The sequence below is a fragment of the Oxyura jamaicensis genome, chromosome 3 (genome assembly GCF_011077185.1).
Source record: "Oxyura jamaicensis isolate SHBP4307 breed ruddy duck chromosome 3, BPBGC_Ojam_1.0, whole genome shotgun sequence".
NCBI lineage: Eukaryota > Metazoa > Chordata > Aves > Anseriformes > Anatidae > Oxyura > Oxyura jamaicensis.
Genome location: NC_048895.1, coordinates 29,310,489 through 29,337,459, shown reverse-complemented (window position 1 = coordinate 29,337,459; position 26,971 = coordinate 29,310,489). Strand labels below are relative to the sequence as shown.

General features: G+C 42.7%; 1 protein-coding gene across 3 annotated transcripts in view; it reads left to right on the top strand.

Annotated features, from left to right (window-relative positions):
• The window catches only part of TTC7A (tetratricopeptide repeat domain 7A), a 169,190-nt gene that overhangs the window by 117,378 nt on the left and 24,841 nt on the right, over positions 1-26,971 (top strand). For all 3 annotated transcript variants that reach the window (XM_035320722.1, XM_035320723.1, XM_035320724.1), the window contains 3 exons: positions 2,364-2,461; positions 8,277-8,411; positions 19,536-19,738. In XM_035320722.1, coding sequence (XP_035176613.1) covers positions 2,364-2,461; positions 8,277-8,411; positions 19,536-19,738 — 436 coding nt within the window. The remainder of the gene's footprint in view (positions 1-2,363; positions 2,462-8,276; positions 8,412-19,535; positions 19,739-26,971) is intronic.

Sequence of the window (26,971 nt, the reverse complement as noted above, 5' to 3'; positions counted from 1 at the left end):
TTTTTTAGGGCCTCTTGGGAAAGAGAAGCCTCTTTTTTATATGAGGTTGAGAGCTGTTACACCCCAAACTCTTTATTAGTTCAATCAGTAGCTCATCACCCACAGAGTTAAATCGCACTTCAGTTACATTTGGTTGCATTTCTCTGACCTCAGTTTCTCAGCTATACAAACTTAGTGTGACTCTGCTAGGCGAGGGAGCGTTTCGGGGCCCAACGTTTTCTCCTCAGGCAGGTATTCATGTGTCATGCTCACGTGCCCTCTCATCTTCTCCCTGATGAGCCGAACTGATGGTGCCTCTGTAGTCTCTCCCAGTCACACGTTTCCTTCAGCAGTTTCCGTGAGCATTTCATCCACTGTCTCAACTACCTTTTACAAACATGGGTGGTGGAGTGACATTCAGTGTCCCACTGCCAGCCTTCCAGTGACACCTGTGGAAGGCAAATCATCTGGCTGCTGTCCCTGTGCACCAAAAGGCCGTGCTGTATGCACCAGAAGGGTGCCTGGAAATGCTCTCTGGGTTGAAGGCCTTGTACTGCAGCATTCAATACGTAGTTCACTTTCGGGCCTTTTCCAGAATAAAGTTGTTGGAAGATGCTGGTTTGCAGAATGCAGTCCTCTTGTTTTTCTGTCTGTTTCCCCAGTTAAAAGGCTGTCCCTCTGGCTGTACTGAGATGTGTTTTGTTAACCAAGACTGCCTTGTCAAGGCTTCTCTGAACGCTGCTCTCCTGTTGTCAGACTTCTCGCCTGTCCTTTTCATAGGAATATAATGCAAAAGCCAGTGTTCAGCCATGTGCCTAAGCAGTGCCTTCATGGTGATGACCATCAAAGCAGCACATTATGTGCAGCACATGATGTGCCATCAAAGCAGCACATTAGTAACATTTTAAAGTGAAGCTGTCATGTTCCTGCATACACAAGGCAAGGCAGAAATAACCCTACCCTTCATCAGCAGCCTTCAGTCACGGCGATTACACTTGGGTTAATGCTGGCTAGGCAAGATGGAGGTGTAGGGCAGTGAGTTTATTTTTCCCCTGTATGATTGTCCCACAATCACCACATGATTGTCCCGTTTGAAGTTTCAAATGGGACGTCAGTGTGCAAAGCAGTATGTAAAACAGGGAGGCCTAGTCAAGGCCAGAGATTTGGGCAAGTAGTCAAATGGCCAAGAATTCAGGGTCCATTATCAGAACCTGTAATATTTGATCCCAAAACCCAAGTAAGAGGTTAATTAGCTATCCTAAATACGATTACCAGTGTGATGAATGACAGTAAGTGGCTTTCAGTCCAGGAATGTTAGCTGGCAAGGGCAAGACTTGGTTTATCTTTTGCTGTCGTTTTCCTTGATAACAGAATAATCATGTTTTAAAAAAACAAATGGCAGTCCCAAGGTAATTCTTCTGCTAGATAAATGCAAATTCAAGGGAATCCCATGTGGTATGTACCACAAGGCTGATTAAGCTGGAAGGCTGGGCATCTGTAACAATGATGATTCTGTGACATCTCGTTTCCTGAGAGAAATAATATCCAAAGGCTGAGCTGCAGGCTTGGAAGTGTGCCAGAAAAAGTAGCCAGGGCAGTCACTTTTCCTTTTGATATTTTGTCCCTTAATGGATGGTGAGAGCAGATATCATCGCCATCTGATCCTAGGGGGATGGCAGTCTGTGTGGTGACAGGAAGGCTCAGGAGATCTGTACTAAGTAATTTTCATTAGGCATGGGATTTTATTTTATTTTATTTTATTTTATTTTATCGGAGTTCCCCTGTGGAAAACCTCTGCTGTGAGGACTGAAGTCTAGAAGAGGAGCAGACCAGATAATCTTCCTTTCATAAAGCAGTGCCGTGTGGTAGCTTTTATCTTCCTTCTCTGTTCAAACAGAACAAAGGTGGAAGAGGAAATAATAATCTTTCTGAAATTAAGAAATTAGCACCTGTGTGGAAGGTGGTAATTGGTCTGCTTCAAAAGGATTATCACAGCAAACCTGTGAATAAATCCTACAGGAAAAAAAAGGGACATTGGTTCTTTTTTTTTTGGGGGGGGGGGGGGGGAGGGGCTGGTGTTGATGGCTGTCCCTCTCTGGTCCAGGTTTCTAGCTGGCAACATGTTCCTCGTCCAATGGTTGACAAAGACCCCAGCACTTAAATAAACTGTTGGTGGCACGCTCACTGGAGATCTTGCTGGGCACGGTCTCTGAATGCCCAGGTTTGTCATCCATTGCTGGATGGAGGTGTTACAATGACACCTTCCAGAAGCACCTAAAATTTTCAGTTCCAGAGACAGTCAGATGAGGTTATTGCCTGCTTCGTGGAGAACGTTGTCTCCCTGCTGAAAGGTGGCTAGATAACATGTTTTTGTTTCTTTACAGTGGCTCTGAGAAAGGAAGTAGTGTGACCGAAACACCAGTGATCAAAAAGCATAACGGACTGCATCTCACGCTCCCGGATGCTCATGATACTGATTCTGGTGAGGAAACAAGATCTGTGCTTTCCCATCCTAAATACATGCTTTCGTGAGAGCGGAATGTTTTATTGTCTTGTGTGGAGGTTGCTGGGCTGGGGGTCAGGAGATCCAGTTCTGTCTCTGGGGCCTCTCTGTGCTGCAGAGTATGCCTCTGTGGTTTGCCTGTACCTCAGCTTCCTCTGGTGTAAAGCTGAGATGGGTTCCTGCTTTCTTCTACAGAGCACTCTGAGACAAGCCTGAAAGGTATTAGATGGGAGTTCACCATACTTCTGAAATAAATGTCTAGTTCGGTCCAGTTTATTTTTCTTCCTTTCCTTTTCCCTCTCTTTTTTTCCTCCAAACTTTAATCCTTTTTGGTCAAAATTTAATCCTTTAAGATCAAGCCAGCTAATAATATGGTCTGGGAAAGCTGAGTGTGAGTGTCAGTCGGTACTGGACTATGATTTGGTCTGGGATTTGTACATAAACCTTGTGATGTGTTATTCAATGGTTAATACACATTCACAGTAATGGATATAGTCAGATGGAAATAACTGAGGCATCAAAGCTAATCTTGGCAAAGAGGAGAAAGAAGACTTTCAGAGAGTGCTGCTGACTTGTGATTTTATCACAAGTCTCATGATGCTTGGTGTTTCCTTTAAAACCCTAAGTCTCAAAATCAGATGATTATGTGAGAAACTTGCCTTTTTGTTTTATTTTTTAGGGAACAACTTTCTACCCTTGTGTATTTAGAGAAACACTTGGGGAAATAAAGAACCTCACAGACTCAGAAACTGAAAACAAACAAAAAGCATATAAAAGAATAAAAGCTTACTTTTAAAAACGTTACATTTTAAACAAGTCTCATGCTTTCAGGACAGGAAATTAATGATTGTCCAAGTCTTAATCTTGAACATTTAGACTTGGTAAAAATGAAGTCACATGCTCAGCATATATAGCTGAAGACTGTGGCAATTCCTTATGTATTAAGTATGTGACTTTTATTGAATTATATTCGTTTAACCTCCATTTGCACTCATCAATGGTTAAAAAGCACTGCAAAGTTAGGTTTTGAGCATACAAACAGTCAAGCATCAAAACATTATTCAGCATGTCTGCTCTTATTTTTGTTCACAATGTTAAGCCCTCAGGATCTGTGTTTATGACATTGGAATCTTACTGATTCTATATGCATATATTTATGTAATTCTTAATCTGTTTGTTCCATTTCCCTCTTATTTCTCTTTGCTAAGTTTCTCTGTTTTGTACAGGACCTTTTTCTTACTGCTTGTATGAATCTGTATTCTGTTGTCTTTGGATTCCTTAAAGAGAACAGCCTACAGCCTAAATTCAGCACAGATAGATGAAGAGGATATACTAACTGAATAGATATATGCTGTTTGGCATATTACAAGTGATCTGGAAATGCAAGCAAATATGAAAGTTTCCTGGTGATGAAAAAGCGTTGGGGATAGTAATCACTTGGAGGTAATTGTGAAGGTTTGCAGAAGTGTCCTCTAAGATACCTGATGCTGGGCAGTAAAATCAGCTTTAACGCCCTAGGTTGTCTCCTCTGCAGTCCTGCTGTGGAGGTTTTTCCAGCTCTTGTGCTTTCTGCTTGCTGCTCTGCTGCAGACCTGCAGCATCTTGTCTGGAGTCACAGCAAAGCTCGGACGTTTGGTCTCTGTATAGAGTCCTCCTAAAAAGCACCTGGGTTGCATACCAGTCCCAGCTTGTTCTTATCCCAATTTTAGCAGCCAGCGTGCAGCTGAGCATAGTTCAGCAGAAAGTGCAGTATGCTGTGCTGCTGCTTGCCAGAAGGAGAAAATTAGTGTGAAATACAAGCATTAAACAGTCTTTTCACACATACAAAGTGATTTACACTGAAGGGACTTTGGTTTTAGCCAAGAAATGCACGCCTCCTCTGCTTCAAGGATCTAGGTTTGCATGCTAACATGGTTACACCCACCGTAGAGGTAAGGATGCGGCTCGTGCTGAAATTACACCATCCACCTTAGTGCATGACAGTTTCCAGCAAGGGCCTGTGGCTCGAAGCTGGAGCCAGTTTCCATCGTGAGGACCCCAGGGAGCGAGTGTGCGGCAGCATTGGCGTAGTGCACAGGCGCTCTCTGATCGCTGGGCTTGGCGGCAAAGGGGGGATTACTGCGGCTGGGTTCAACACTGGCCTCTCCCTCAGTCAGACCACAAAGAGGTTATTTGCTGTGCTAGAATTTTAGGTTTGCTGCCAGGAAGATTAATTCCTTTTTATTTTCTTCATCTTCTCCTAACTGAAGCAGTGTTCCTAACTAAATTCACTGGTATCAGTCAGCTGCCTTGCTGTTTCATTCTTTTTGTGATTTAGTCTTATCTTATAATGCTCTTGCCTGAAGTGATTTAGACTAGGGAATTCTGTGTTTCTTATAAGCCCAGTAAATCTACAGAACTGCATTTCTATTTTGATAGCAGATTTTTCATAAATATAAAATATTAAACTTGGTCCTTCTTGGTACTTGGTCCTTCTTGGTCTTACTAGCACAATACTTTAAAATTATTTAGATACATTTTTGTACGGCTTGTCTGCAGAGCTCATCATGACAAAATCATTTTGTTATTTTCATGATTTCTTTCCAAAATGTGTAGAGGGCTTTATTACAAAATGCAAAGTTTACATTCTATCTAGTGGAGCTATTAAAAAGAGAAGGAGACTGAACTAAAATACCAAATGGCTGTGATATCTTCATATGCCAAGATTTGCATGTATTTTGAGGCTTGACATTAAAGTTCTGTGAGACAGGTTTTGTGGATTTTTTTAGCATACAGACATCTACAATTCTTTAGAAAGAAGCATTTTGTAATGAGACATTCGGAGACATTTTTTAATGTCGCTGGCAGTTTTTTTGTCGGCTCACCCCTCCACCCTGAGGTCAGGGTGGTGTCAGCATGATGCATGCCTACCTCCCCTCTCAGGAGAAGTACGCTCGCTCTGGTGCTTCTTGAAGAAGCTGCTGCCCCCAGCCCACCCCCAGGGTCACTGCCGCGCTCTCTTGGGGTTCAGGTCTGTGGCTGGGCTCCTTCCAGTCCAAAAGAGTGAGGTTGGCTAAGACCTGCTCTTAAAGTGCTTATTCAGAACCTTCCCGTGAGCAGTTCAGCGGAGATGGGAAAGAATAGGGGCAGCCAGCTGTAGGTTTGGGCTGGGATGGAGAGAGACTTCTCATCTAGATGTGTGTGGTGGGAGCAAGGAGCGCGTCTGTGTCTGCGGCCATGCAGGAGTGGGGAAGGATCGGCTGATGGCTGCCTGCTGTGCTTTGTTGCCTTGCTTAGGCTGAAATGGAAGAGAAAATAAGCATTGAAGGACTGCTACATGAAAAAGGAACCCAAGTTACTTAGCAATTTACAGCAGAGGCTCTTTGCATGTAACCGCCCAAGGCAGTAAATCGCTAAGTAACTCGGGTTCCCTTTTCAAGGCCGTGCGGGTTGAAGCACACAGCAGTGGACAGGATCCGTGTCGCATCGCAGGCTTTCTGCTCCCGGCAGCTATCTGACTGACAAAGAGGAGAGGAGCAGCTAACCTGTGCTTCCTCAAGTGCAACTAGTTTACAGTGGTATTCTTCTAAAGGCTTCTTTGCAAGGGAAGGATTAGATCCTAAGTGGCTATTCAGCCTCTCAGCAGTGCATGAACCTCTCCAAAGGCACAAAGTTGCCTTCTGGTGACACTGTCCCCTCGGGATGACTTGCCAGGAAAAGAGGATTTCCCCGAGCGAGCGCTGAGGATGTGAATGAAACCTCCGCCCAACGCAGGCAGAACAGCATTACGTGCAGGTACTGCCACACACAGCTCTGGAAAGCCTTCCTGAAAGAGGGCAGTCTTGGCAGAGAAATGTAATGCTGAAAGGTGCTTTCCAAGCATACTAACGAGATCAGGAGCACTAATTCAAGAATCTGGTTAGTCCCCAAAGCCCGTGCAGTTTTTTCGTGTTTGTCAGTCTAGGTCTGCTCTGACTTAGCAGTGCTCCTAAGCAGCATCGATAATTATTCACATGGTAATTTTCATAATTTGCAGAAAGTGCCAGAGCTTGGGGTGGCTGGCAATGAGCGCCTGATGGTTTTTCCTGTGTTAAACAACCCCTGTCCGACTGAGGATGCCTGGGGAGCTGTGTCTCAGTGAAATTTCTCCTAACTGGAGGGAGGGAGAGGCAGGAGTGGGCAGGGCAGGGGGAGGAGTTCCATACAGTGAAAGGGGCTAAAGATTTATCTGTTAAATAAACTGTTAAATGTAATAAATCCTCCGTACAAAGCAGAATGGCTTTTGCTGTAGCGTTAAAGCCATAATTACTGCATTACTGCACTGTCATCTCTTGGAGCATCGGATGAGGAGTGTCTTCGAGAATACGCAGGAATTTTAGAAACGCATCTAGGAAGAGCACATTTGCATTTTCCAAGGGAGCTATGGGAGGCGCCTGCACTGAGCACTGCAGGGCTGTTTTGAAGTTGTTCTGCTGAAAATTAATGCCATCAGTTAGCAGTGAGATAATGGGACAAGTATTTCCATGGCAGTCTCAGGCTTTGGGTTGCGGCTGTGGCCTCTCCCTAGCCACGACAGGCCCAGAGGCAGGCATTACATAAAACCTACGGGCCGTGTTGTGCCCAGGCCGCACAAGTGTCTTTGCAGAGGGGCACAGGGGAGGACAGGAGCCTCCCAGTGCCTCGCAGAAGGCCGGGCTCTCCAGCTGGAAGGCACACCGTCCCTTTTGGAAGAAAAACACTTAGTACATATGTCCTGTGGCAGGTTTTCTGCCCTTCTGACTCCTCCCCTGCCCAGAGCCATCAGTACTTCTCTGAGCCTGTTCCTAGGCTCTGGTGCTCCTTCAGGGGGCTGCTGTGAGAGAAAGGGGGATTTTAACTCGGGGATCCTGTGGCCTGCCAGGTCAGCCTGCAAAGGTAGGCAGAGGAGTAAAGCTAATCAGCACAAGTGCTTCAGTCACAGCAGCTCTCTAGAGAAAGAGCTTATCAACCTTAAAGTCACATTAAACCTACGTATATTAACATATTTATTTCCTAAAGGTTTACAAAGCCATCTCTGAAATCTCGTTTTGTAGCTTTTTGCTTGGTTGCACTCCTCCTGGTAGTCCTTCGAGAGGCTGGCTCACCAGTGTAATCCTGCGCGCTGCACGTGGGGATGCGGCCTCCGTCCCTGCCTGCTTTCCGGGGGCAGCTTTTGAGGTGATGTTTTGTTCCCAGAGATGTGGGCGCCAAATACTTTATTCTTGCGTAAATGTTACGGCGCATGCTAAAGGTTAATATAGTCGAAGCGCTGAGCTCCCTGCTCCCCAAGGTTAAATGAAAAGCCGTGCTGTCTCTAAACCAATAGGACAATATTGATGTCACTTGAAATCTGTGTGCTCTGTGAATGCTGCCGGCCCGCTCTGCGATGCTGTACGGAGGTTTTACATTAGCGGGCCATATTTTGTAATTGTATGGTGACAATGGGCTTATAAACCAGGTTGCTGATAAGTATTCTTAGGAAATGTTTGATGGTAGAATTCTGCTTTTCAAATGAGCAAAATACAGTTTCTTCCTTGATGAATCTGCTAAGCAGACCTTTATAAAATTACTGTCTCTTAATTCACTTGCTTGAGCTGCAGCCTATGGGTAATTTAGTCTTTTTTTCAATAAATTAACCTTTTATAAAATATATTTCTCCAATTGGTCACACCAGGATTTACTGTGGCTCTTACTGCACAAAACTAATGCAGTGGAGTGGAGAATCAGACCTTCCATCTAATGAACCAATATCCCAAGGAAGTATAAAATGTCTTGTTTTTGTTTGTTTGGTCCACAGGATCACAGCGAGCCTCTTCCCTTGCTGCTTCAAGACTGGAACAGGCCATGTCTGAAATAACTATGCAGAGCAGCACGATGAAGCAAGGACCTATGCAGCTGTGGACAACTCTTGAACAAATCTGGCTTCAAGCTGGTAAGTCCTGATGTTTTCGGAGACAGCCTGGAATTCCTTTTTCCCCCAGTGGTGAATGAGATGACACAAATATTAAGGGAGTAACTGAAATCAGGGCTGTCCCTACACCTTAAACCAGCAGTAAATCTGCTTATCTATCCCACCTGTTTTTTGAAATACCACTCAATTAAAACTAACAAAATATAGAAGTAGTGTGATTTTTCAGCTCACCGCTATTTTTCCATAACACACAAAACTTCAGTCATCATTAGAATGTGTTTTTAAATGAAGAAGATAAGCAGTTCTTCATTAAGAAAGGTTATTTGATAGGAGTAATTATTTTCATTTTGCAGAAAATGAATGGGCAAAGTATCTATGAAATGGTATTTAGACTGACAGTGTTCCAGTTTTTCCTGAGTTTTCAGTGAAATTTATTAAACAAGTTGTACACTCATTTTGTCCTTGGCTGCTTGAATCTCCCAGTGACTTGTAGGTTTTGCATGTCAGTTTAAGACACTCATGCAAAGATTGTGGCAGAGCACATAAAGGGAAAAGAGAACAGTGGGAAGAACTCTTCCCAGGGGCAACCTCCAACTCATGAAAGGGTTTTATATAGGGCATTTGCTGAGGTGCAGAGTTGCACAGCACATTCTGCCATTTGTGTTCCAGCAATGTGGGACTGGGAAAAGGAATTCTGACCCTGCAGTTTCAAGAGGAACAGGTTTTCTTCCACGCTGTTGTGTACCTGAAATTACATTTGAATGCTGTGGTTGCTTCTTAGATGTCTCTGCTACCATTTGCAACAAGGGAAAAAAAAAAAAAAAAAAAAAAGCCCCCCCCAGAGCCTTGATGATAATTTGCTGTTCTGCACGCAGGAGAACCTGTCAAATTCTCATTTACCTGATCTGTACAATTGACAATTCTCACATAAAACCTGGCAATCTCACCCTACCTCTCAGCAAAGCTTTTTTTAGCTGTTTTTGTGGACCATTTTCTACCAATTTGACTTGAGTTCTGGTACATATGTGACATTCTACTTGTTACAATTTGCCTATTATAGAAGTTACCTTTTGGAATGCATCATCCTTTAAGTTAATCACATGAATTCATTTATTTGCTTATGTAAATTTCATTAACGTACTGTGGGCTTCAAAATCACTAGCAGGGTTTAACTTTATTCAGTTTATGCTTCTGATTTAAGATTGCAGAGGAGGCTGCTGGGAAAACAAAAAAAAAACAGTTTATTGTGCTGAGAAGTCAGGTGTCTATTGTCCATCATCCTAGAGATAGCTCTAGGCAGTTTACATTTTTGCTACTGTGTGAAAAGACAAAAGCAATAAAGACCTCCTGCTTGCTGTGACCTAGCTGTGAATTGCTACAATTATTTTTCAGTGTGCTTTTCTCAGAGGTGTTAATTCTTTTAGGCGGAAATTATTTTTATAACCTGTAACTTTGCTGCCCTATTCTGTTTTTTTAATCTTTGTTTTATTTCATGTTTGCTTTTCACTCGACTTGAATCAGGATTGATGTTCTGAAAATATATATTGTGACTACTTCATGATTTCATTACTGAAGTCAGTTATTGTTATGGATGCAGCATAATGGTCTTAGCAGTGGGCTTATTGACTTGAATAGTCCTACAGAGCATCATCACTGACCCTCTGTCCCAGAATCTCTCCCATCTCGAAGGAGGGGAAAGCAGTTATAAGTTAATAATTTCCAAAATAGAAATATTTCATAAATAACCAAATAAACAGAAATACGTGGTTAGAAACGGCCAAGATCGTCACGTGCTTTTGTGTTCCAGCTCACCCCCAAATTAACAGCTGTGAGAAGTAGCAGACAATTAGCATTCCGTTCTGACGCCTGCATCCGGAGTCACTTCACATTCGTGAAAGAGCTGCATCGATGTGCTGTAAATTTCAGTCAGGTTTAGCTGGGACTTGTCCTTTTTCAGTCAATGACTCATCTTGTGACCCTTGGCAAGTTGCCTGACTTTTTCATACCTCAGTTTCCTATCTCTTAATGGAGGAAAATGTTTGTCTGCCTTTGGGAAAGGAGTCGCATATTGCTGTTTTTATTGTTATTAACACTTTAACCTTTTTTGCTTGACTCATAAATCTTTAGATAAAACCATGATAATTTCTAAACTTGTCCTACAGTAAATCTATAACAAAGCATCTGTCTTTTCCAGACACTAGAAGCATGCAGCTGGCCGTGCCCCTGTGTGTGGGTATGGATATAGAACGCCAGGCTGTGAACCTGTCCGGCATCCATTAGAGCCATTAGAGGTCCCATGCCTCTTCATATCCCAGGGCGTGAAAACTTAATGGTACCAGCTGATTGATCGGGCAGAGCTCTCTGGGCTTGCACTGGAAAGAGGCATACAAAGCAAACTACGCCACAGCTATGTAAGGCTGGTCTTACAGCCCTCCAGCAGCCAGCACGTAGGCTTGCAAGGTAGCCCTTAGCGTGTGGTCGTCATCAGATGGTGCCAGCACAGGGGAATGGTAACAGCATCACCCTCCACCCACAGCTGCAACAGGAGTTCAGGGCTAACCTGCCTTGTGCACAGGTTCCTTGCTCCTAATGCATCCCATAATTAGTGCATCCCATAATTAGTGCGTGAGAACATGTGCACTCCATTCACAGTGGCTGAAGGCAAGGCTGTGAACTCTCCCCAAATATTTAGTCTTCTGTGCTGTGCTAAAGATAGTTATCTTGTGCTAAGAGGGCACAGACTTCTCAGCTGTAACTTCTGGGTTTATGAACAGTGCAGTTATGGAGGAAAGATAATAAAGGAGCAGCTTTGGAAATACAGCTGCAAAGTCCATGTGTTGCACTACATGCCTTCTGCTCCTTGGCTTTCCCTGCCGCAGTATCTAGTGAACTTTGTCTTGGTGATCTGGCAAGCTAACTTTTTGTAGCTTCTGGTCAGCAGCCAGAGGGCTGCTTGATGTATCTCTGTGGTCTCTAGAATGAGTCCTCTTTTCCTTTTTCACATATCTACATAAAACTGAATGGTCACTTTATCCTGTGGCCACCCTTCTCCTGCAGTACCAGTGGGGAGGACAGTCATCTGCAGCAGGGAACTTAGCTTGTTTCTTTAGTGGGCTTGCACATCCTCCTGGTCCCTGCAGATAGTCACAATTAGCTTTGGAAGAGAAAGGGGTCAGTGGTTTCCAAAGACCAGAGAGGTCGTCCCTGCCCTGGAGCAGGCATGATTTGGGGAATACTGGGAGGCATGTTGTTTTCAAGTGCTCTGCAGCAAAGACCGTGATTAATACAGCTTGTCTGGTCCCTCTTAAAAATAACCCACCCCTCTGCATCTTCTTGAAATGTAATGTTTTTTTAGGAGAAGAGTCATTTCATTAGGTTTTTACATTAACAGACCTAAACGTTATTCTTGGCCCCAGATCTGAAATGGAGTTGTTTGTCAGGGTCCTGCTGCAAGGAGCACTGGGGAAGGGAGCTGCAGTGCACACCTCTGCTGTGCACAGCTCCAGGAGAGGTGGTCTTCATGCAATCCCTATGCCCATTTTTTCTCTTTGTTCTGCTTTCCAATGACTGAGAACTTGAATTAACTTTGGGAGGAGAGAAGGAATTTCATGGCATTCTTCTTCTACCTCTTCTTGCAGAAGGAGGTGCAAGGAGAATCCTAGAGATCACTGGTGATTATCCAGCTTCTCTTACCAAGAGAAATGTCTGACCTAGAAGCTGTTTCTCCTCCCTTTTTTCTTTTCAGAATCATGCCAGTAGTCCTCCGTTCTGTTTAGAAAACACAATCATGATGTTTGGCTAAGGAAAATATATTTGGAATGGTTCAAATTTATGACCAAAACTTACTTCCATTCTGCAGCTTTACAAAATCACGTTTGACCTAGAGAGCAAAGTGTGTCAGTACTGAAAAGAAGTAGTTTTAAGCTCTTTCGGTAATGAGTGGTTTCTTATCTGAAGTACGCATGAGTATGTTTCCAGGCAGTAATAACTGTTGTATGCTCTATTTATGTGGAGTATTTTAGAATGCTGCAAGCCAGTTTTAATAAGAGTTTGAATACTCCAGCTCCGGTTGCTATATTATTTTAAGCTTTACTTTTAACTACAATGTCCACTTTGTTTGTCTTTACTGGTACTTTATATCTGACAATTTAGCTTCTTGACTGGCCCAATACTTTACCAAATATGGCCACTCACAGCAAAGTAGGTCTGGTAATTTGATCTAAGATTGGCTAAATGCCTGCTAAGCACAGGCTGCAAACCTCACCAGGTAGACCTAAAGCTCATTTAAAGGAGCATTTAAAGAAAAATCACTCGAATGACTATTCCATGTATTCACAGTGGGGCTGGAGAGGGCTACCTGCTGCCTCAGTAACATGCTACAAGTTCACCCTAGGAAAAAATACTGTAATGAACATGCCCTAAACAAGAAATGTAAAGAGAGCCAATGTAGCAGGGAACAGTGAGCTAATGGAAAAACATCTGTTCCCCCGAGTTATGTACAGCAGGAACATTTTTTTTCCCTTCACAAAACGCTTGTGATTTATTTATTTTATTCAGTATGGGCCAATTCCTGGGAAAAAAAAAAAAAAGCTGTGTTAGAGGAGATGGGCTTTGTTCCACGAGAAAATGTCGTAGGGGCCAGTGGGCTGGGATCTGCAGCCCCGACTGGCCCGCGGCCGCACAGCCGCACACGGGCAGGGACGGAGCCTGGGGACAGCAAAGGGAGCAGCTCACCAGCACAGCTTGCGTTTGCACAGTTTGCACGTACGTAATTAAATGCTCACCCCTCCCTAAGCTTTTAGCAATCCTAAGCCCCCCTCAAATTCTTAGCTCTAATATTAAAGGTGTTTATCATCAGGTTTGGGAGACATCTTTACTGACGTTGCAGAATAGCTGGGGTCAGATACTTTCCCGTGATGCAACACAGGTTGTTGAAGCAATTCTAATTCTATTTTCCTTGTGTTTTTTTTGTTGTTGTTTGTTTGTTTTTAATAAAAAAGTGCTTTGAAATTTTAGAGCTCCCCACTTACTGTTTTATTATTATTATTATTATTATTATTATTATTATTGAGCTCCATAAGCACTGCTGATTTTTGTGGCTTTTATAGCGATACAGAGCAGTGGGAGAAACCAGAGCCTGGTGAGGGGGAACAGGAGGGAGTGTTTTATTACGAAGCTGTTACCGAGGGGAATAAAGGTGTACTGCAAAGAGGGCTGTCCTGCAGCATTTGCTTGCTAGGAGGGATTAGGAGCACTTCATGCTGGAGGTGGAAATGATAAAGTGAGCTGGTTTGGTCTCCTTTGAAATGTTACTGGTGCAGTTAAGAAGCCAGCCAGGGTTCTGCCAAGCCTCCTGGTTTAGCAAGCTCTGGCCTTGTCTTTTCTGGTGCAGCCTAAAGATGGCCAAATTCCCCATTTCTTCTCAATCAGATGTCCTCAGGGAACTTCTAGGTTTTCATCTACACTACCCAGATTGGTTTCATTTATTTTCTGTTAACAATGAATTCAAGAAGTCAAAAGCATTCTTGGCTTCCTATCAAGACTGGGCATTTGGACTGCTTCCCCCATTCCCGAGGCTTCTGGATATTTCTCACTGCTGGAGCAGGACGTCAAGCTTTGTGGACTGACAGTCCATTGGCATGGGTGGTCTTCAAAGCACATATGCCGTTTCTCAAAATCTGGGCCATGCAAATGTGCACATATGTGAACAGGCACTTCTAAGGAAGCAGGCAGCAGCTAGCAGTGCTCTTTGCTGAGCGTTCTCTGGCTCCTTAGCCAGTGGATGGAGAGGAACCTGTTGCGCTGCCAGTGGTGCCCAGAGAATGGCAGAGGGTACCAACCGCTAGCGTTTCTCAGCTGCTAGTACTGTTTGGGGCAAGCAGTAAAGCATACTTGGGCCTGAAAAAAAGCAGTGGGATGTTTATCTGTACAGGGGACAGAATGTAGGAATTATGCCTGCCCAGGCTGGAATATGAAGGCTTCTTTGGCCATAGCCAGTTATAAGTATTTTAAGAGAGGGTTAAAAAAAAAAAAAAAAAAAAAAAAGCTGATCTTCCAACAGAGGCATTTTTATGCCACCCTTCTCAGTAGCACCCTTATTGCCTAAAACGGTGGTCTGCTGCTCTCCCAGCTGTCCCCAGTGGGACAGAGCTGTTTTGTCACCAGTGAGCGGGGTCCCACTTCACGTAAAGGAACCAGCTATCTTGCGACAGGCTTTGTTGTATTTCAGATAACTTCTTGACTGCACGTTTTAGTATAGAGAGTAGCTTGTGGCAGTTCTGTGTCACTTCCAGAGACGTTCACTCTACTGCTGCATTTGTAAATAAAGAATCTCAGTTGCCATTTCAGCCCTTGGGAGATCTGAAGCTCAGAAATTCAAAGCGGGTCCCTGGGCTCCAGTTAGCTACCAGTTTGCTTGCAAAGGCAGCCTTTAAGAATGCATCTACTGCCTCATTCAGAAGAGTAAGTGATTGAGCCCACATGGACAGGAACACGTAGCAGGTTCTGTTCTTCGTTTCTGTGCTGAAGGTTCGCATCAAATGAAGCGATAACAGTTGGGATACAGCTTGAACCACCTTCCATCTCATTTGCCGGCGAGTTGTCAAACGACTGCGTGCACGGTTGTGTCATAATAAGGGACGGTGACTAAACGTCTGACAGAAAGGCAAGACAGAGGGAGAACCCTTTGTCATGGTAATAGCTCTGTGTTCGCTGATCAAAGAGCTGCCTCAGAGGAGTGGGTCTTTCCAGCTGGCTGAGGGCTGCTGCAGTAACAAGTATTAATAGCTTCTGAAAGCAGATGAGCTCTGTGGAACAGTAAACACCTCTCTAGACATGTTCTCAGGCAGCCTCACCTTCGTCAAGTGTGAAGGGCTGCCTCCCAGCGTGCCGTCCCGCTGGTCAGCTGGCTACATGGCGTTGGCCGTGTCACCACACACCAGCATTTCTGGGGTGGGTAAGAGCCGGTGATCGGGCTGAGGCAGCACAGTCGTGTGGAGCAGTCTGCTTGTGGGAGTTCAGTGCCGCGTCTTGGATAACATCGATTTGCAAGGAATGAGATTTTAACTCTTGGGTGCTTCACATTGCAGAAATACATTTCAAATCCATTTATCTTTTTGGCTAGAATTACAGTTGGTGCTGCCTCTGTGGTGACAAGTGCAATCACTCTTGACACTGCTTTGAAACACTTAAGAAAAAGAGAATAGTCAACGTTCAAGGTGATGGCAGACAACTCTGTTCCTCATACTAGCGTTGTGACGCAGACGTGACTAGATTTCACTGTTGTCTCAGATGGGCTCCTTTACAGAGCTCTGTCAAATAATTTATCCTGGTGCCAAAAAAAAAAAAAAAAAAAAAAAAGAGCCTGGCTACAGGAGACCCAGCTTTTGTCAGCCTTCTGGAAGTGCTCTTGCTCTGTACATTTGCTACTGGTCTTTGGTGAGTGAGTAGATGATATGCTTCTGGCAATTCTCACTTGATTAAGGATCTTCACTGCAGATGAGCTTAAATGCTAGCAAAAACAGCTGGAAGAACTAGAAGCTCATGTTAGGAGCTAATTATACATCTGAGTGGAGATGTGGGCTGCTTGCAGGGACTGGGACCAGCATTAAGACTGGTGTATCAGTTGGAAGTGTAGTTGCAAGTGAAGACAAAGGAGGCTAAAGCCACAAGAGAAGACTCTTCTTGTTTGGAAGAACAGCAGAGAAGGGTGAACAATACTGTGAGAGAGCACAAATGGAAGCCTAAGGTGGATATGGGAAAGAAATGCATCGTGCTAGGCTGGATCTTGGAGTCATTGGACAGCTGCTTATGGTCTCTGGGTGTAGGCTCAAGCTTCAAGAAGAGGATGAAAGGACACAGCTCACGATGCATCCTGCCTCCGTGCACCCACACAGTGTGATCTGTCTTGTGCCCGTATGTATAAGCAAAAATGATCAAATATTCTCTGATCATCTGCACTCAGTTTCTAGCATTGCCCCAGAGAGGCTAATAGAGGAAGTAGTACATCCAGGATGATCTCTGTAGCTCTGTAGCGTTCAGAGAACTGTTGGTAATACTTAGCTCAAAACAGAATGGAAACTCATTTAAGCTTTTATGAATATGGTGTTAAGTGAGAGATGGCAAGGAAGCCTGCAAACATTGCCTTTGGATTCAAAGCTGCAAAGAATGACAGCACCAAGAACAATGTAGTCCAACAGCTGGAGGTTCATAAATGGTTTTCCTGAAGCACCGAGCCTTTCACAGTGTAGGAATCACAGATGCTGTATACCTGATGCACCCTGAGGAGTTGCTGGCCGCTTTGGAGTGGCACTGGGTGCCACATCTCTGTGTCAGAACTTCCTTGCTGGGGCTGCTAGGTTGACTAGGTCTCTATGTACAGCATGATGAGGTGATGCCAAGAGAGATCCTAAATAGTCCAACGGACAGGAAACTGCTCACCTAGGTAATGCAGAAGCAGGCATTTCAGTACTTTCAGTACTGTTGAGGAGGTGGGAGTATTACCATGATAAATTTAATGAATCCTTGTTTTTTGGCTTTGATTTCTGCCTCTAGCTTGGTTTCTATTCCACGTTACGTAAGTGTATCTTGTTCATCTGTAAATAAAATGAGTATGCAATAGAAGTAAAAAATGAGTTTACAGAAAACCCATTTTAATGCAGGCTTAAACGATTTCCCCTAATGTCTATTTTTAGCTGGGTGGGTGCACTCCTTCCCTTCTGTAACCCAAAGGCACCTCTCTCATTCTCTTTTTATGCAAATTAGGCCTCCCACACCATTAAATCATTTTTATTGACTATTGAGCCTGCAAAGAAATGGACTGAACTTTAATATGCTACATTACCATACCATAAAATACAATGTGTAGATCTTATTTAGATTCTGTGTTGCTGCACTTCCTCTAAATAATTGTTATTACTGAAGAAGATTTACAGGCACCGTTGAAAGAAAGAATAAGTACCCTCCATTTTCTATGCATTGAATCACAGGCTGTGCGTGGTTTCACATCTAAACCCCCTTGCTCCTGATGCTTTTTTGAAATGAAACAGCTCACGTTATGCTGTTAGTTGCTAATAGAGTTTTTAATACAGCAGTATCCAGAACTTCTGCTGACTTAGCGCCAGGATTTCACCCCTTCTTTTTGTGCTGCTAGGGTTGTGCTAACTTTGCAAACCGAATTGTCCTCGGGCTGTGAATTGTCACTTAGCACATCCCCATCCTCATCACTACCACATGCACAACATCAGCTGCTGCACAGCACTTGGCAGGAAAATGCTCTGTTCCTTGGGAAGCACAAGAAAAATGCTGTCCTCCCACAAACTTTTGAATAAGGCTGTGCACATACTCAGCTTGTCAAGTTGCATGGCCTTGCTTTCTGTTATTAGCTGGCTGCACCCTCTTGGAGTCGAGGGAAAGGAGGCACGCTGAGATTTTATAAAGATTAACCAGACAGAAATGTATATGAGTCATTTTTAGAGAGTATAGCTCTTACTGAGGAGCTGTTTTGCTCGAGTTGGCAGCCTTAGAGAATGACATTTATCTGTAGCACAAACTAGAAATGGCTAAGAAATAGTCAAGCTTGTTATCGATGAGGTCTCACCCTCCTTCCAGAAGGAGCACTTCAGATCTGGAAGGCCATGATGCCATGATGTCAGTGCACAGTCATCGGTAGTGTGCCAGCGGACGAGCTGCCTGTGGTCCCAGTCTCACGTCGGATGGGCCAAGGAGGAGCCTTCCCATGGTGTGGCAGGACAGTCGCTGAGATGCTCTCCTGCTCCCCTCTCACCCAGAAAGCTCCGTGTCAGCATGCCAAGTCCCCAGAGTCATCTGGCCCTCCCGGCATTTTGAAACTGGCAGAGTGTCAAAGCTATACGAGAGGCCTAATTTCTCAGGCTGATTTTCCCCCCTCACAGAGACTTCCTGAGAACACTTCACTACCTTTAAAAGTCAGGGCGCTCAGGACTGGGTCTAAATTCAGAATTGTTTATCTGGCTCTGGAGCCTGAACTTGTCATGTTGAATTGGGCTATCGAACCGTCAATATTTACTGCACTGCCACATCAGTTTAAATAAAAACAAATAGAGACAAACATTGAGCTTTTGCAGTGATAATGTATAGAACACAACCAGGCTAAGGACCAAAGAGCAATGGCTGCTGTGCAGTTGTTTTATCTACATGCACGTATACACGTACATACATACGTATATATACAAACAGTTTCCCTTTTCAGTTAGGTTTGTCAGTGAAAATTGAGCATCGCTTCTGAAGCCTTCTCCCAGGATTTAATGCATTATAAATCCTAATAAATGTTAAAGTTTAGCAATGAGATAAGCTATGGAATTTGTTTAACATGAAAAATGTTTTGGTTAACAAACAAATTGACAGTCAAGCACATCGGTATGCCTTTTATTTTTTTTTCTTTGTAAGAAAACCACTGGGATAGTTGCTGAGAGTTGAAGAAAGCAGATGACTGAGCAGTCTCTTCCAAGAGCTCTGTTTTCTTTTTCAGTAGAGTATGTGTGAGGAGATAAATTTGTGAACACAAAACATAAATAAGTCTCTGTGATATAAGCCTTTGATTTTAATGGAGACTTTGAAAACTTAAGAGACAGCTATCTCATAACCTAGACAAGTAAGCAGAGAAAAACACTTCTAATCATTTTTTAAAATATGGAAACACTCTCTTAAATAAGTTATTTAATGTCCAGCTTGGTCAGATGTATCCTATTACTCTGACATGTTTAAACTAATCTGTAGACAGCGATGGCTTATTCTGTTATTTTTTTCCCCAGATTATTTGGAAACACATAGAATGGCTCCAAGTGGCTACCAGCCCTGCTTCCTTAGGGCTCAGCACAGTACATGTTTACATCCTGATTGAGGAAGCACTCTGGTATATCCTTAAGGCTATCCTGTGTCAACACCTGAAGAGGTCCATCAATGTCTGTACGGAGCCTTTAGTGTATCAGAATATTCATTCAATGACTTGCTTTGGGTAGTAAACGTTAACCGTAGTAGTAAGCCCTGTGCAGGATCATGGCCTTGTGTTTTAATACGTTTAAGGGAGATGATATGCAATTAGTATGAAGAAAGGTATCTGAATTATGTCAGCTAATGGTAGGGTGTTTTTGTGTGTTTTTTTTTCAGCTGAACTCTTCATGGAACAACACCATCTCAAAGAAGCAGGCTTTTGTATCCAGGAGGCAGCTAGTCTTTTCCCCACATCTCATGCTGTACTGTACATGCGTGGGAGGCTTGCAGAGATGAAAGGCAATTTGGAGGAGGCTAAGCAATTGTATGATGAGGCACTCACAGTGAATCCAGCTGGAGTCGAAATTATGCACAGCCTGGTGAGTTTGCAGGGGCTCAGCTCCATTATAGTATTTATGTTGCTGATTAACTGTAATAAGAGGGAAGAGGGTTCCTGCTTGCTCTGGATGCCATTGTCTTCCTAATCCTGCAAGCAAGTGACTGTTCCAAGAATAAATTGGGTAGCTCGAACCTCTATTTTAAGACTGGATTGAATGTTTTTAACTAATTAGGACTTGTGTCAGAAGTAAATATTTTAATTGACAAACGCTTGATAGTTTTGGAAGTCGGTTCTCTGCTTTATTGTCTTTGCTGCTTTTCCTACTAACTGTTACGCATTTTAAATAAGCAGTGCACCGACGTTTGGAAGATTGGAACTAAGTATCTATAGAAAATAGATAAATACAGTGTTTGCAAATCTTGCATTGAAATCTTGTGTCTAATCAAACAAAGACAAACTATGAGTTTCTGATAAAACTATTGTCTTAAGCTGCTGCTTAACTCCAACCTTTTTGTAGGGAAAGTGGCTCCAAATTTGTTTATTTCTGTGTTTTTTTGTTTGTTTTGTTTTTATAATGTTCCTATATGGTGAATATTCTTTCTGTTGCACCATCCCCAGAGCAAACCTTTTGATAGACTCAGGGCCAATAGCTTTCAAATTGTTGTTGTTGTTGTTATCATTTATTATTATTATTTATTATTATTATTACACAAGAAGCTTTGTGGAGGCCCCAAACCCACTTCTCATATGAAATCAGAACTTCTGATCATACTTCTTCAATGATGTATCTTATTAATCATAGCTCTTACTGTGTCTCTCTGGGATTTTTAGAAGACTTTCTTGAACAGTTTAATTTTTACAGAACTTCTATATCCTAGTGACTGCTTTAAGCCTTTGCTAGCAGATTTGTATTCCCTGGCATAAATTTGGGCCTGATTAGGTTTGCAGGCAGCCCTAAAACTGACGGGGTATCAACACACAAGAGGACAAATGTACAGTGAAGGGAAGATTTGAGACCAAATCGTAGAACCTACGGGCAAGAGATGAGAATTGTCATAATGGAAGTTCAGCGCAAAGCCAGCAGATGAATAGCTCATGCATGTGTCAGGAGTTGGGCAAAAAACAGCTATGCAAATACCAGACTTGTATGCTTAATGGGGCAATAATATTACATTGTTGGGATCCAACCTTTACAAAATCTGTGAAGATAGGATGATGTTCTTTGTTCAGTTAGTATCATGACTTCAGACAAGTCACCAGTATCAGAGCAGCCATCAAGTTAGATGCCAACATGATACAAATAGCTTTCATTTTTGTCTTATTTTATGGGCAAAGCCACATACTGTGTCTTCCCATTTCACTTGCTTGCAATTTTCTGAAACTGTAGTCATTTGGAATAAAATTTTCTGAGCTGCACATCTGTTCTGGCCCAGTTTACTTTGGAAAATGTCACCCAACATGGCTTAACTGTTTCTGAAAATGAGGCTAAAGAAAATACTTGAGAGGTTCCAGTGACACCTTCTTTATTGTGCTTTAATGTCGCCAGGTTTTGTCAGGAGTGGGTGGTTTGTGTAACAGATTAATTTGCTTTTTACCATCCCTAAGAAAATCCCTGAGGTTGTCCAAGTTACAGTCTTAAGAACCTTGTTCTATATATGCTTATTAGATACGTATTTCTGAAACCTCTGAAGAGTCTGTGAATGCTCATTCCCCTCAATCCCCTGTAAGCTTCAGGGAGTAAAATCAAGGCAGAGGCAGAGAAGTCAGTGAGATGAGGAGTTTAGGGGACAGCAACTGAATCTGTGAGCAAGTTAATGAAAAAGATGTACTCAAAAGAGACTAAGAGAAATAAAGATAGAAAAGAAGATACAATGAGGTAAGTAACACTGGATAAGGCTGGACTGGCAGGAAGAATGAGACTGGGTTAAGAAATGAGGCAGAGATGTATGGTTTGAAGGGTGGGCATGTTGGAAAGGATGAATTAGAAGGGGTTGGTGTTACAAGAGACACATAGAAACATAAACCTGTGAGAGTACTTCTACTGCATAGCCTTTGGTCTCCTTAAAATCCTGAATCTTTCCATTCTGGTGCTGGCAAATATCAGTGAAAATCACTTGCTTAAGTGTGTGCCTCATCTCCTTTAGCTTGGCTCTGCTGGCAGCCAATGGTTTACACCTGCCAGCTAAGATAGCAAAGGTCTGGTCTATCCCTGCTGATACGAAGCATGGCAGTAGCTCTAGGATGCCACATAATGGCATTCCTTTCTGTGCTTTTCCAAAAGCTAGGAAATTGCATATAGCAAGTTCAAAGCAACTGATGAGCATTACAGAAAAGCCTGTAAAGATATTAATCATTCTGCCTTCAGAATAGAGCTTGAATAATGTGCAGTAAACAAGGCTTTTATGGCTATGCATCAAATAGAAAGGGCAAAAATAAAATATTGAGTGGCTGCTAGCTAAGTGAATTTGTCTCGTGTACTGAGTGAGACAGTGTCCCCATGGAGAACTTAGGCTGGGTTTAGGTAATTGAAGCCACAGTGTAGCAAGTGGTAAATTCTGCATCTCTTTGAGGCCATCAAAAGAAGACTGGATCCTTTCTGATACATATGCGTTACCAAAATACTAGCCATAGTGTTATTAAAAGTACAGGTTCTTGAGCACAGATTGTTCTGTCCCCTACTTGAGGAAAATACACATCTTGTGTTACACAAGAAGCCGAACTAGATTATCAGCTAGCTCCAAGTAGCTCGAATCTATGCAAGACATTAAATTCACACATGCAGTTTCAGTGCTGGTCTCCCCCAGAATACGAGCACTTAGTTTTCCCTCTGTAATAATACTGTTGTGGGCGTGTAATAATTTAGGGAACAAGGGTCTGGTAATGAGAACTACTGTCTGACTTAGTGCAATTGGCATCCAACTGACCTAGTCCACTTTAAGGGAAAACTCTTCTGTAGACAGTGCTGGCTCTCCCTGGTGTAGCAGCATCAATTAGCAAAGTAGTCAAGCCTCTTCCCCTGGGCTCTCAGAACTAGGCTGTCAGGGCTATATTTGGAAAGCTCCAACTTGAAGAGCATTACTGGCTCCAAATGAAGGGCACGGATCTAGCAATGAACGCGTCCAGCGGGTGTCAATAACTTTTACACAGGGTAGGGTCACCACCATAGTAAACACAAGCTCTTCCTCTGCACAGCCGAAAACAGATGTGTTTTACTGTGACTGGAGGGTGTTTACAGTAGCTGTCAAATGTGTGTGCTTTCCCTGTAGAGCTCACTGCTTAGACCCTTAGAAACTGTGCATGCTACAGGACCACAGTTCTCTGTAGGAAATAAGACTTGCTAGGCTCTTTTTTTCCACATTTTTCCTCTTTCTGTCTCACACGTTTCAGTCTTCCCTGCTTTTGATAAAGCAGTCCCATTCTTGTCCAAATAAAGCTCTTCCTGGGGCCTTTCTTGCAAAGATGTGCTTTAGTTAAGGGAAGAAGAAAGTCGTGTATTTAAAAGGGAAGGAAATGGGCACCCTCATCTCCGTCACTATGTCAGATTTAATGAAAACAAGAAAAAATACCCCTGAAACAAGGAAAAAAGTAATTGCCTTGACTCATACTTGAGTCTTAGAGACTGCAGTGAAAGATTGTAATGATTCCTCAATTCTCTTGAAGGCTGGGGCAAGGATGATAAGGTTGTTAGCAGAATGCCATACAGCTGTGTTCACTGCCTGACCCTATGCTTGATAGTGAAATAAAGTGAAATATATATTGGCTTTTAATATATATTGGTTTTCATTTGGTGAATTTTTGTCAAGGTTAAAATGGAAAGCAGTCTTTATAATGTATTTTGGTGTTCTATTATGACCACATTAATAGGTGGAAAATATAATCTAGTGAACAGTTTAATTTTCTGCACAATCAAGTCAAACAGAACATGACTTTTCAAGTAACACCAGTTGTGCTAAACATGAGTTCTGCTTGTTCTTAAGGAGGCTGTCAGCTGTACCACAAAATTTAAGATTAGCAGCCACACAGAAGGGCTTTACAGTCATAAAGTGCCTTCCAGCTGACTTTGGAAATACGTGCTTCCCACTCACCTGAATGCAAGTCAACTAAGACAGGCTGACAAATTGACTGTAGGCTGCTCTGCAACCTTTGTTTCCTGAGACGAGCGTAGATTTTGGCCTTTCCTCAGGCAGGCCTGGTTTCTTTCTGGAGAATGTCCTATAGTGCATGGAGTTTGGGGACATATCAGCCACCTAACAGTGTTGTGGAATTGTTGAGATTGGAAGGGACCTCTGGAGGTCCTTCAGTCCACATCCAGCACCACGTCTAGCTGGGTTTTAAGTATGTTCAAGGGGGAAATCTTCAGAGAACATACTAAACATAATACAGACGTTGCTGTACTGGGTCGGACCAAAGGTCCATCTAACCCACCTCTCCAACAGCAGCCATAAGGAACCGCCTAGGAAAGAATGAGAGCAAGGCAAGTGTTTATACTTCCTTACATTATGACTTGGGACTTCCTGAAGTAGATGTAGGTTTTACTTGTTTAGTAAGTCACAGTGCATTTCTCCTTCGTGAACTTGTCTTCTCTGGAGCCTGTGTTAGCCTTCAGATTCACCATATCCTTCAGCAAGGCAACTCACAGGTCTGCTTTCTGCTGTATAACTTCATGTGTCAAATTCAGTATGTTCCTGATGCCGCTCTTCCTAGACCACACCAATGCATTTCATGTTCCCTGTTCTTCCTTTGGAAGACCTAGCACACAACTGTTTGTTATTCATCCCCCTTCCCATTAATGATTCTATAGGTAACTAACATAGAACCAGTCTCATTCCTTTCATTATTGCTGTTGCCTCTCTCTCTGAGCTTTTTACGCTTCTTTTTAAGAAGATAAAACTAAAGGAAATAATGCACTTAGGTTTAATATTTAGCTTAGCTTCAAAGACAGTACTCTAGAATCAGTGTTTAAAAAAAAAACCCTTACTCTCCTGTGGTGGCCTTCTCATGTAAATTACTACCTATACACATACAATGGTCTATTCCAAATGTATTGTATTACCCCTGTCTCGTTACCACAGCTCTTTTTCCATCTTCTTGTGCCTGTAGGGGCTAGGCTTTTTTTCTGAAAGGTCAGCAGCTCTAATGAATGGACTGTGATTTATGATAGCAATGAGCAGTGTAACAGTGTTATCTTGGGTCCTTGCAGAACTGGCATCCCAGTCTGTGAATATAACATCACCAGCAAGTGTGCAGTTCTAGTCTTTGATATATATTTTTCATTCTGCTAGCCAGAGACATCCTTTTAGCTGATGGAACACAAGTTTCTCTCTGTTGGTAATGCTAGAAGCTGAAGAGTTTGAATAAGAACAAGCTTTCGTGTAGATTATGGTCCTTTTGTATAAGATAAGTGCCTTGCTTTTGGTTAGATTTGAGCCTTCTAAAAATTATTCAGTGCTTTGTTTAAATCTTCTACTCCTCGTAATTGTTCAGTTGGATGCAAGAGTGGAATTAAAAAAAAAAAAAAAAACTTTACAGAGAGACTTGGACTGTTTAATTTGGCCTTCATTGTGTACTTAGGATGCAATTTCATGTTCATTTTAGTAGACGAGTCAACCTATTGTCTCCAGACTCACATTTGGTAGCATCGGGATAATTTGAAGACTACAGTTTCCACTGATTAGAACATGGAAATGAATTATTTCTGTTCATTTATTTCATTTTACCTCACAGTATGGTGCATGCATCCTTGTTTTCAAAGGCATCCATTCACATAATAAAAACATGGCTTGATTGCTTAATATTTTTAAGGATGACATGTGTTACTTCCTTGGGGATTTGTTTCACGCTGGCATGAAGTAATCATATAAATCATGAGGAGGATTCTCGGCAAGGCTAAATTATCGTAGCTTTATCATACCAAGGTCTGTATGCCTCATAAGGTAGCCAGGATGCTAATTAAAAGCATTTTTACCTTGAAAGCTGAAGTTGGAATGCTTTCTGTGCTTAAATGTGGGAACAGAAGAGCATAGTTTTCACATTAATGCAGTTACTTATCATCTAAGGAGCTGCTTTATGTCCACAGTTTATCCAGTTTGTTTGCCGTTTTGCAGCTAAGTGTGTCATGGTCTGTGTCATGGTCTGTGCCCATTTCCTAGTGGCATTTCTTGCTCAGGTTTTTTGTATTTGTGTACAGAGAATTGAACATCACAATTAAAATGCATCCCTCTGCAGCTAGGACAACTCTGCATTTGTCCTAATTGTAATTAGGTGGATAATTGTGTCTAGAGACAGAATGAATGACCCATTTAATGTGTTCTGGAGACAGTTCTTTCTAGCTGTTTGATGCCACCCTGCTCTTGTTCTGGCACAGATGATAAGCAGAGTTGCAGCCCAGGTAATTTCAATTAAGTGGACAGTTGTACTACTTTTGTGATAAATTCTGAGAATAGTTTTCATTATCACAGCTTCTACATTTGCAAATATTCAAAGGGAATCTGTGAGAAATTGCTGTCATAAGGACTTGAATTTCAGCAGATAATGACTGCAAAATGAATGTCAAACTGTTCTTTGAGATACAAAAATATGGAAGCTTTCCTAGTTAAATTAGTTTTTGTTAAATCTTTGAATCCCTGGACTCATTTTATGTCCTTGAACAATGCATTTCCAAGTTGTAAGTATGTTGCAGCATTTTTCTTAACTGTAAATATCCTTGGATGGTATCAAACGTGTTTCTTACTTATGCGTGTCATGCTTTTTATCAGAACTCTTCAGGCCAGGTCCTTGCCACCGTTACACAGCAGGGTGGGTCCTTCCTCTTCCAGACAGCAGAGAAGTGCAACTCCTTCATTTCCCATTGAAGGCAATTCATGAAGCAGGGCTGGGGAGGAGGTGGAGCCCTGGCTCTCGCATCCCCCGCAGGGCCGGCTCCAGCTCAGTGTCAGCTGCGACTGTGTGTCATGCTTCCCTCTAAACCTCCGTAAAATGGGGATGAAACTACTAATCTACTTCATCTGGGGTTAGCGGAGCTTAATTAATATCTGTGCATGCTTTCAGATGACAAGCGCTCTGTAAGCACGAGATCTTATTTTTTCTAATTATGTGTCTTGAATCCTGCAGTGCTCTATTCACTTGGGCTTTTAGACCACAAATTGTTTGGGGCACAGTACGGCAAATGTTCAGCCCAAACGATGCGCTTTACTGCTCCGAGTACCCTCGTGTCCCTAAATGTAAGTAGTGAAGAAAACATTATTGCAGTGGGAGTGGGATTTAGAAGGCAGAT